At 36.1% G+C, this 12,220-nt stretch overlaps 1 protein-coding gene and 1 pseudogene across 1 annotated transcript; both read right to left on the minus strand.

Moving 5' to 3' along the window:
* Window positions 1–33: 33 nt before the first annotated feature.
* On the minus strand, window positions 34–1,515 carry LOC146167042 (ribosome biogenesis protein NOP53-like). Its single transcript, XM_083388756.1, has one exon. It carries the CDS (start codon window positions 1,499–1,501, stop codon window positions 242–244), a length of 1,260 nt encoding a protein of 419 aa, XP_083244882.1. The 5' UTR covers window positions 1,502–1,515; the 3' UTR covers window positions 34–241.
* Window positions 1,516–6,086: 4,571 nt separating this feature from the next.
* LOC146167043 (uncharacterized) lies at window positions 6,087–9,092 on the minus strand (annotated as a pseudogene).
* Window positions 9,093–12,220: the final 3,128 nt, after the last annotated feature.

Genomic DNA, 12,220 nt, shown 5'->3' on the forward strand with positions numbered 1-12,220 from the left:
AACATGGTTCTTTATTTCCTAAAAACCTGTAAGAGAGGCAAACAGTTAGAATGGTCCAGTGGCAAATGTTTAATTTACTTAAAAAAGGCAGCATAAAGAGAGCTGCCATATACAAACATATTACATTATTTAACAACAAAATGCTCTGTTTATATTGATTGAAGTATTTTTAAAATTGGAACATAATTATTCAGTTTTTTTAAAATACACATATAAATTGCAAGTTTAAAATATATTCAGCTTAAAGCTCAATTTCCCTGAAAGACCTCTTCTCTTGATATTTGACTCTGTACTTTCTCTTCGGTGGTCTGAAGCGCTGTCGTGGCTCAACGATACAACGCTTCTGCAAGCTCTTGTACCTGTCCACAAGTAGATTTCCTTCAGGCTTGAGTTGCCGCAAAGAACCATGCATTTCGGAACTTAACTTAAAGTCCTGATCAGCGTCCTGGAATTTTGAATAGGATAGGACAGGCTGTCGGTGCCGCTGCAACTTTCTCTGCTTTTTTAGTTCGATTCGCTTTTCTTTTTCCTTTATTTCAGTCAGGAAAGTCTTGACTCTGTAAACCTCATTTTCCCTGAGCTTGTCAGCCCATTCAATGTGCTTCTCCACCTCCTTCATCTGTTGTTGAGACTGAAGTTTTCGTTTCTTTCGCGTAACCGGCTTTGCAACTTCAGAAATTATTTTCCCATCCAAGCTGTTTGATTCCTCTTCATCACTTGAATCATTCTCACAATCACTTTCATCAAAAAGTCCCTCCTTCAATTCCTTTTCCAGGCTCTCGGCTGTTGCAATTGTATCCGCATCCACCATTACTGACCTTTCAATCCTTTCTTCTTCTTTGATTTTATTAATCTCTTTTCCATATTCGTCAAACAGGAGATCCTGGTGATCTTCAAAGGTTGGGTTGTACGATGCACCAGCGTGAGCAAACTCCACTGATTTTACTTTTGTGCTTGGTGCCTTGTAAAGATGCTTAGGTCGTTGAAGTTGAGCTTTTCCAATAAAAGATTCTGTGTATTTCGTTACATCGCTCTTTTCAAAAACTGAACCCAGAACTTGATTGGCGGGCTGACTCCAAATATCAAGGTCATTTTGTTTGGCAACTTTGAAACTTCTTGCAGTGTCTGAAGATACTTTACTATGCTTGTCATTGCCGAGTAGGTTCATTAAATTTAGCCGCTGTTTGCGTCTTCGAAGTTTGGCGGAATTACGTTTGGATGCTGGTTTGACTAACTTAGGGTCTGGCAAAATTATTTTGTCAACCATAAGTCGCTTTTCCTGCCGGATTCGTTTTGTTATGTTTTCAATATTTTTTTCGATGACAAATAATTCATTGTCTAATTTGTTTTTTACAAGACCACCAGTGCGGAGTTCCAAGCGTTCTTTATCGAGTTTGTCTTCAACATCACCAATGTCAATCTTTTTTCTCCAGTTTTTCTTCTTATTTTTATTCCATCTTGATTTTTTGGCTGTTTTCGATTGGATGTCAGAAGCAGTCATAGTGGCAATTAAATGCTCCTGAAAAGTACATATATATATAAAACAGTTAGCTACCATAAATTGATAAAATAATTTGCTACAACCACAATATGTTTCAGAGTTTTTTTAACAAAGTGAACATTTGCCTTGAGTTAGTGTTGTGGTTTAGGTGTTGGAATTATTATACTTTGCTTACACAGTTTTCGATTTTTTTAGGTATACCGGCATTTAAATTTCTTGCAAGTTTTTATTACATTGCCGAAAATACAAAATGTTAAAAAATATATGTCCAATATTTTTGAATGCGTTTTCCATTAACGGTAACGAAGCGCTGATCTAGTTCAAAAGACCGCATCAAAACGTAAGAAACCCGGACGTAGAAAGATGATTCGCGCGAAGCGGGAAGGGTTTCGCACTTACGTAGTTAAAATAGTCAAAAAGTATTTGAAATGGACTCGTATCTAGTTTGTCAAAGAGGCAGCGGACCGAATGAATTACATTGGCGGGACGAATCCGGCCCGCGGGCCGTAGGTTGCCGACCCCTGTTTTAGACTTTAGGTCTTACAATAGCATCGAATTGGGGCTTTCTGTCGCTTACTGATATCCTCAAACGCTCACAAAGATTAGCATTTGGGAGTGTCGTTCTATGCTTGATTTTTTACAAAATCCATTAACACTGACAATTGGTATTCACATGAAAACACTGTAAATAGTATTTTTTTAAGACTACATTAGAAGATCCGCACAAAATGCTGAAAAGATCCGGAACCGGATCGCGATCCGCCATTTGAACATGACCGCCCTAGGAAGTGTCTATTGGCTATTAACACCTACTCAGTTAGGTAGACATACACCCAGTGTTTATGTATTTCAACTACTCACCCTTTTCAACCCCAAATAAAAAACAAATCTACTTGACATTAAAAGAGTGTAATCACTAGTGTGACTTTATGGTTTGCGTTGTCCCCTTAAGTCACCCTTAACTGCAATAAACCTTCAAACAGTGAAATTAATTCTTTGGAATCATGAAGCAATACAAGTTTTGCAGTGTACATTGCTAGCATTAAAGAACTGTGTATTTTAATGGGCTCCATATTAAGCGTTTTAGTTTATACTTATATCTTGTCCAGTATACCAACTCTGCCAGGGACTAACCATCAACTGAAACAAAAAGTCTACCATTGCCATTGGCCAATCTGCATTCTGTGGCAGATGCACACAGGCATTTTTTAATTAATAGTGTGCACACCTGAATTGGTGTACTGCATACTTGAGTTTCGAAAAAAGGTTACAATGATTGTACGCCCGAGATCTCGGTGTGAAGTGCCATGAAATGCAGACTGGCATTGGTATGCTAAAAAGTGTATTGTAAACTCGGCGCCTGGTGATGTTTGTATGACAACCTGAAACAGTTTTTGTGCGCTGGTCTAAAATCCTAGGTTAGCGTTTGGGTTAGTTAAGCAATATTAAATAATGAATGGCATAATACTTGACCCACCATCACCCAAACGCTAACTCGCACCCTAAACCAAATATTGTGAGTTGATTTAATAGTAATCGTATTTATGAGAGTTTCCGTATATCTTTTTACCTATGCCACGTTGAAAAATTAATTGTTTAGATGACACGTTTCCTTTCGCTTCGTGCAGATACAATGCAAACGAACAATAAAGTATAGGTTCGCTACAGCAAAAGCAGGATGGAAATCAAAAATGTAATACTACGACGGTCAATCCAGTTTATTGCACGATTTTTAAGGGGCAGTTTACGAAAGTTTCTGTGTTCTAGCGCCGACCAAAATAATTTTTAATAGACTACACTTTCGCTTTTTGGCAAGTTAAACAGTCGGCGACCATCATCCAGTTAACTTGTCTAGGTATCGGTCTAACTCTAATATAAGACTTTGGAATCGGGACTAGACGGAGGCGGTTTATAAGTTCTGTTGACATTGACAACTGCGTGATAACAGACTAAACCAGGGGTGCCCAACCTTTTAGCTGTTGAAGGCCGCATTGACAGTCTATATTTATCTCACTGCCGCCAGTACAATTTTGTTAAAGAAAACGTCAGAAAAGTCATCACGTGACGTCATAGAACAATTATTCTTAAACATACTTGTTGTCTAACGGTCTGGTGCAAAAATATAGAACTGAAAAATAGAGCCTAATCGCGCGAAACGCAAAGAAATCGTTTATTGGGTTTATTTATTAGGTTGTATGTGACACGTGACGCAGCTGAGCGGCTAATCGTCGAAACGGCGCGCATGCAGTTCCAGGGTGGCACCAAGTTAGTTGACCTGGGGCCAGAGGCGTAGCGAGGGTATTTTGCGCCCGGGGGCAAACTATAAATTTGGCGGCCCTTCCTCCATGTTTAATCGCATATTTTATTGAATTAACATAATATACCGTACTTTATACGGAAAACAGTTCAAATTTTAGTAGAACAATGTATTTTAAGAAGAAGCGTTTTGATTATACAAACTATACACGTATGACTCACTTAGTCACCTTAAAACATGAATGATTTACAACCATAGATTATTTTTCTTGATTTCACTGTCGCAAACTGGTCAATCACGTCATCGAAATCTGTTATTTTCAATGTTTCTCTTTTAACTCTAAGGATAGCAAAATCTTTGAGACAATCCTGTCCCGGGCCATTGATGCACCAAGATAAGACAAAATAAGTTTCAATTTGCTGAACGACCGCTCACAGCTTGCAATTGAAACTGCTATTGTTAACAGAATTTGTAGTGAAATTCGCAGATTCGGAAATACGTCATCTCCATAAAACACAATAAAACCAAGAAACTTCAGTTCGCTTCAGTTCGCTTCAGTTCAGTTACTGAGCAGCATTCGGCAATCACCAATTTCAATGAAAAGATCGTTGCCATTAATGTCCGTGTCAAATTTATTGTTAAGATCTTTTAGTTGTGAAAAAACGTGTTGACAACTCACGTTGAAGCCGATCAAATACATTCTTCATAAAGCTCACAATTTCTTCTTCTGATGAAAGTCCTGCATCTCTTGCCAGTTGTCCAGGCATTCTCTTACGTCACCTGATTCTTTTGTCCAGCTCAATCCCCAGATCGAGTATTTTGTATTGGACAGCAGATTGGCTCAAACCATCACGAAATGAGTCTTGGCTTTAGTGATTTTAATGGTTTAGTTTGGTGTTCATTCTGTTTTTTATATGTCCTATACTTTACATTAAAATTACACGTGTATAGATGACTGAAGACATAGTTCATAATTTGCGATTTACTAATTTTTAATAGTTTTTGAGTTGCTGGACTATAATTGCTACTTTTACGGCCGATTAGGGCTATGTTTAACAATTATACGATACGGTATAGTTGTGCAATTGGGTTGGGCACCACTATTACGTCTGTACAAACTCTGTTTTTTTAGCCAAACTTAACGATTAAAACTTCAAAAACGTTCTTGTTCATTTTCTTGTTTTCTTCTGTTTTGTTGACAGTTGTATTTAGCACAAAGTCTGTGTGAGTACCATTGCATGTTTTTCGAAGAAAAACGGTCCTATGTAAATTATAGTTTGGCTAACTTATAGATAAACGATAAAAGTTATCCCTTTTCCAACTATTTTATATATGATAACAAGCTAGAAACACGGAGACACGAACCTTTTTTTGGCTAATTTAACCAAATATAAACAGAACTTTTTCGCGCTACGTGCGACCAACGATACACTTTATGTTGTCTAACTAAATATGTAATTCCAAAATAGCGAATTGCTTTTCGTAGGGGGCGCGAAGCGCAGAACAATTACCAAAGGGGGGCTCGGTTTAATAAAAAGTTAAGAACCACTAAGCTAGACGAAACCAGCTGCACGCAGAATCAGTATCTTGGCTGCTGTGATGGCTGGTAACAGCATCAGTCTGGGTGTGGGTGGCGTATCAGATGACGTCTTCCACAGCCGCTGGTGTGATCTTGCTTGTGGTCGTTTTTTTACACTTGTTGTGAAAAAATTGTAGGCCTCATTTTGGCGCCCGGGGACATATGTACCCCCGCACCCCCCTAGCTACGCCTCTGCCTGGGGCACCGGGCCTACTGTCTGTGGTTTATGATTTAATCTTCTTTTTTTAGATCGGGATTTTTAATCGTCAATATATTCTCTCTCAATTTGCTCACTAACAGTATAACAATCACTTACAAAATCTTATTCGGTTAACAAGCCTTTCTATAACTACTGCTCGACATGTCCCACAGTTTTTTTTTTCTGCTCAGTCGGTAATTATTATGTATCATAAATTCCTATTTTGTCTTTATGTGATATCACAATTCAGATTGGCACACATCTTCTATAGTGATTTATTTTCGCATCAATCAATCAATCAATGATATTTTCAACTAGTTTTACCCCAGATTGATCTAATTAACTGCCATTCCTAAAGTCGTAAACATTTCTAATCTGCATTTAGAATATCAACCATTAATGCATGCCAGCACGGGCACGGTCGACATAACATGCTTATTAAAATACGTGTTAACGGCCGCAGGTTAAACACAATTGGACTAAACGTTTTTTTGGCTTATTGAAATGTCTTGGTACTCGCCTAACAAAAGCACACACCGCGTGAGTTAACCATCTTTGTTTAGTGCAGCGAACAAATTTACAGAAATAAGTGCTTCTCTAATAAGTTTAAATATCGTTGAATCCAAAAATTTCCACTTCGCGAATATCGTTTCTACAATTCAGTGGCTCTTCACAAACACGTGTCGAAAACGACAACGAAAAAGAATGTGTCATTTTAAGAGAATGATTTTTTAAGTAACAAAATATTTTAAACTATACCAATTTTATCAAATAACACTGAACACAATGGATAATGCTGGATAGCTGTATATAAATATATATTTAATATAGTTAAACAAAATTGCGTACATCTAAACAAGTTTAATTTTATCGAGCTTGGGTTAGAAATTAATAGTGTGAAGAAGACTTGGTGTGGTGCATAAAAATTTTGAAAAAAGACTAGGCTAAATCAATACAAATAACCGTAGTTTTGCCTGTGACAGACGATAGCATTAATCTGTTTAGGGCTATGATTCTCACAACGCATTTACGTTTTCAGTTGTAAAAAATCGTACAAAATAAAAAAAAACAGATAAAGACACTTAAAATTTTTTAGTAAATTCACATGTCCAAAACAATATTTTTGAAAAAAACCTGAAATGTTTTGATAAAAGTTTGTTGCATATATATTTGTATATACTGAATTTAAAAAAATGCATCAAAGGCATGCACATTGTAAGGCATATTAAGCATTATTTTTTAAAAGATTTGAAGATTTCGATTTAGTGGAAAATCAATTTATTTTTGTTTAAATAGGTCGACACCAGTAAAAATATGCATAGGCTTTTAACAGGCATAAAGACTTTGGAATGCTAGAACATTTTAACATTCATTCACACGTGTGGCGTGTACAACTGTTATTTCAAAGTAGTACTGACAATATAACAAGGTACACTCGGAGCCTTTGTGTGATACTTTTCTGACTGAAATAGACAGTTAATTTTCAATTCATGCAAATTAAAAAAACAAACAAGAAATTTATTCTGTAAAATACCTTTGGTTTGGATAATTTTACAAAAATAAAACAATTGGTTGTGCCTATTTTTTCAGCAATTTATAGAGTTTAGATGCCTGAATAAAACATTTCTCACACCTTTCTATATCTTTTCTTTTTAAGTTTGAATTTCTTCATGTAACGCCTAATATGTTTCACTTTTTTTCAACAATCTTCATATCCAATTGTTTTTCTTTCTGAGATGGAACATTTTATTTTGAGCCAGATATCTTGCACTAGTAAAACGTTCTTCAGAAGCTTTAAATTTTTGTAATTTTTCTTTTAAATGAATTTTCTGGTGTCGAGTTAGATTTGGTGAAAGGCTGAAACATTTTCCACAATCTTTGCACTCATATGGTTTTTCTCCAGTGTGTGTTCTTGTGTGTTGAATCAAATTCGACGAAATGCTAAATCCTTTACCACATTGTTCACATTTGTACAGTTTTTCTCCAGTGTGAATCATTCTGTGCCGGGTTAAAAGCAATTGAGTTCTGAAACCTTTTTCACATTCTTTGCATTTGTTAGATTTTTCTTTTATGTGAACTTTGCTATGTTGAGAAAGTTGGCTGTATCGATAAAAACTTTTTTCACAATCTTTGCATTTATGTGGCTTTTCCCTGGTGTGAGTTATCTTGTGTCGAGTTAAATTTGTTGAAAAAGTGAAACATCTTCCACAGTCTTCGCATTTATGTCGTTTTTCTCCAGTATGAATTCTTGTGTGTTGATTTATATATGTCACGGTGCTAAAACACTCCCCACAATATTCGCACTTGTAAGGTTTGCTTCCAGTGTGAATTTTTTCATGCCGAGTTAAGTATGACGTAATGGTAAAACAGTCACCACAGTATTTACACTGAAAAGGTTTTTCTCCAGTGTGAGTTCTACGATGTCCTGTATATCGGGATGCAGTTGTAAAACATTTTCCACAGTCTTCACATTTAAAAGATTTTTTTCGAGTGTGAACTTGTTTATGTTGACTAAGTTGATTGGTTTGAAGAAAACATTTTCCACAATCTTCACATTTGTATGGTTTTTCAGCGGTGTGCGTTCTTTTGTGCAGAGTTAGATGTGATACAGCAGTAAAACATTTTTCACAATACTCACATATGTGTACTTTTTCTCCAGAGTGAATTCTTTTATGATTGGTCAGATTTAATAAACGACTAAAAAATTTACCACAATGTTCACACTCATGTGCTTTTTCTTTGGTGTGAATTTTTTCATGCTTTTGCAGATCAGTAATATGTCCAAATAATTTTCCACATTGCCCACACACATCTTTTTTCAAGTGAACTTTTGCAACATGAGTTTTTAGTACCCATTTGGTTGTGTAACACTTTTCACATATAGCACACCTGAACTCTGTAGTTTCACCATCCTCATTGGGTTTGTTTCTTTTTGAGCTTTTTATTTTAGAGTTATTTAGTTCACTTTGGGACTCTGTTAATGTGATGTCTAAATCATTAGAAAATAGACAGTTTTGGCTCATTTTCTTCAAGATACCAAAATCTATATTATTTGCTTCTGTAAGGTGAACAGCATTTTCGGATTTTTTAGGTGGTTGCTATTGTAATAATAGTCAATGCATTTTTAGCTGCATATTTCATAAATGCTATAGGCAAAATAAAATTCTATTTTCAACCAGCAAGTCCATTCCATTTTTTAGAATGACAAGGGTTGGTATTTATTACAAACACTACTTTGAGCGCTGGTCTAGAATCCTACCAGAGGGCACTTTATTTGGGGCAAAGTGAGTGTTAGCATTATTAAAAGGTATTATTATTAATAGATGAATATAATTGTACTGGCCCACCATCACCCAAATGCAAACCCTAACCCAAATATTGTGCGTTGGTTTAATAATTGTTGGAACGCTGTGGAAGGAGGATTCTAGACCAGAACCTAAAAATGTTTTATTTCATATGTTTACCATCTAATGTCTTTTTACCCAACTTTTAACATGATTTAACCTCTAAAGTCCCTCCCTTTTGGTTATAGTTGTGGTAAATATGATCTAAGACTAATGATGCCAAACAATATTTACGTACAAAAACACAAACACAGAAATTGCTCATGCCCTGTAGGTCACAATACAATCTACATAAATACAGTGAAAAACATTACCAAAAGCTAGTCAGCAAATAATTTCTGGCAGATTATTTCAACGCCGAAATAAACTTATTTACGTATAATTTTTCGAAAAAAATTATACCACCGTCTTAAGACCGGTCTATATTTTTTATACGGTTCAGTTCCGGTTTCGGTTCGGAGCAATTTAAAAGTTCCGGTTCAGCTCCGGTTCGAGCATCGTTATTTCAAAACCGGTTCATAAAGTTCCGGTTCGGATATAATACAAGTTGCGTTAAATCTAAAAATGTGGGTCAACAAATGTAGAGAATAATTTTTGAATAGGAAGTCATTTAATCGAAGTAACGTGACGTATTAAAAAAACAGCAAATCATTATTGAAATATCTAAAAAATAAAAAGTAAAATTTTAAACATGGCATAACTTGACTCTTTAAAATACAAGTTGTGACGTCATCCTGGAGTAAACCGCTTTTGTTAACAGGTTCGGGTTCGGTTAAGGTTCATGTTTTTCAAATTATTCGGTTCAGTTCCGGTTCGGCTCCTTAAAATCGTTCAAAATACGGTTCAGGTTCGGTTACGGTTCGGAAAAAATTGACCCAAAACCGGTTCATAAAGTTCCGGTTCGGTTCCGGTTTGACTCCCCCATTCGGCAAATAACGATATTAATATTCATGACATAAAACCATACGTAAATAAGTTTATTTCGGCGTTGAAATAATCTGCCAGAAATTATTTGCTGACTAGCTTTTGGTGAAAACATTCCGTTGGATATTTCAGGACGTTTTTCGGCGCTGGTCTAGAATCCTACCACAACGAAACACCATTTGGGTTAGGGTACAGGTTAGCGTTTGGGTTAAGGTGGGTCAAGTATTATTATTATAATATTACTTGACCCACCCACACCCAAACGCTAACCCGCATCCTAACTCAAATTTTTTGCGTTGATTTTAGAACTGTGGTAGGATTCTAGACCAGCGCCCCATTTTCAGTTTATAGTCATAGCATCATGGGCTGTTAAGCTAACGAAAGAATCAACTTGCTTTACATTTTACAATGTCAGAAATATGCAAAATCATTCAAAACACCTACTTACTGTTACATCCTAAAGTATGAATTTTACGATAATCAAAAAATAATTTCTTTAAACGGCCAGTTTAGACTCAGTATGCCGTGCATAACGCGATAAAAAATGGCTACTGTTACACAAAGTTGAAAAATTTGCTACCGTTAACTATTACCGTAGTGTAGCAAAATGCACGTTTGAAATTCCAGTGAATGTAGTAAAGCAGTAGGCTACTTTATAGAGTTACAAATATTATCAGAACAATCATCTTTTAAATTAATAGCAAACAACATAACGTTCAAAACTACGCCTATTGGCCCCAACCATTACGTTGAACTTAGAAGAAATTGTTACAACCTGGATAACGGACTTCAGCCGTAAGATCGAAACAGGAACTTTATGAACCGGTTTTAGGTTAATTTTTTACGAACCGTAACCGAACCTGAACCGTTTGTTGTAAGATTTTAAGGGGCCGAACCGGAACTGAACCGAATAATTTGAAAGAACATGAGCTTCAACCTAACCTGTAAACAAAAGCGGTTCACTCCAGAATGACGCCACAACCAGGGAGTCGAACCGTTTGACTTTTCAGGTTCGGTTTGGGTTCAAGGATTTTTTTGGAACCCGGTTCAGTTTCGGATCGGAGCAATTCAAATGTCCCGGTTCAGCTCCGGTTCCGCCATCGTTATTTTGAAACCGGTTCATAAAATTCCGGTTCGGATATGCTACAATAGCCTACAAGTTGCGTTTAATCTAAAAATGTGGGTCAACAAATGTAGAAAATATTCTTTGAATTGTAAGTCATTTAATCTAAGTTACGTGACACATTGAAACAACAGCAACACATTATTGAATTTTTTCACACAATTTCGAACATGGTATAACTTTACTCTGTAAAATCCAAGTTGTAACGTCATGCTAGAGTGAGCCGCTTTTTTGACAGGTTCGGGTTCGGTTAAGGTTCAGGTTATTTTAAAATATTCGGTTCAGTCCCGGTTCGGCATCTTACAAAAAACGGTTCAGGTTCGGTTACGGTTTCGAAAAAATTCACCCAAAACCGGTTCATAAAGTTCCGGTTCGGTTCCGGTTTAACTTCCTGGCCACAACTTGTATTTTACAGAGCCAAGTTACACCATGTTCGAAATTTTATGAAATAAATATGAATAATAATGAAATAAAACGTTGCAACCTTCAACCTAACCCTAAAAACCCTACCTCTAATTGCATCATCGAACCCCGTAATAATTCCCCACTCATTACTCAATACTAACCCAAAACAGGACCAAACATTTCAAAAACAAGTAGCCTACGAGCAAACGTAGATACAAGGGCGCCACGTCGACATCAAAACAGCCGATGCCAGACCGGTGGCCAGTTTTCGACGGTATTTAGGCCATTGAGGCCTTATTCTGACGAGTTTACGACTCATTCCGACAGGTTTAAATCATATTCTGTCATGGTTTGGATATTACTGTTTATTTGGCTTTATTATGTCGTTGGTCTTAATACTACGGTATTATAGGTTACATTTTCTACTTTATATATTGTTGCTTTGTAGGTCTATGTGTTCCCCTGGTAACATAAAACGTAAGGAATATATTAGTTTGCGACAGTATTAAAATCGGAATGACTTGGCATGTCACTGTTTTTAAATTACTTTTTTTTTTTTTAGTGTTTCAGATATATTAATTCGTTGATCTTGTAGGTTTATTATTTATTTTTTAAGAAAATGACGTGACTCGAATTAGATTTGTTAATGTCCAAGATTCGGACTAAAATTTGACTTGAATAACCGACGATGACTTTGGCACTTGTTATTTGTTAAAAATGATTTTTTACGCTTAAGTAGTTTTGTTCTTATACACTCCAGGATGCACAGATCTAGTGTTAAACATTTTCAACTCGTAAATTATTTGTCAACTAGGCTGGTAGGCTACGATAAATTTTCGGTAATGGCTCGCACTTTAAGTATGCAATACAAGATTAAACCCTAGACAT

Source organism: Ascidiella aspersa, chromosome 1 (assembly GCF_963924565.1).
Source record: "Ascidiella aspersa chromosome 1, kaAscAspe10.2, whole genome shotgun sequence".
NCBI classification, from domain to species: domain Eukaryota; kingdom Metazoa; phylum Chordata; class Ascidiacea; order Phlebobranchia; family Ascidiidae; genus Ascidiella; species Ascidiella aspersa.

Coding starts and splice junctions, on each gene's coding strand:
- LOC146167042 (XM_083388756.1), bottom strand. CDS start 1,501: ATGACTGCTTCTGACATCCAATCGAAAACAGCCAAAAAATCAAGATGG.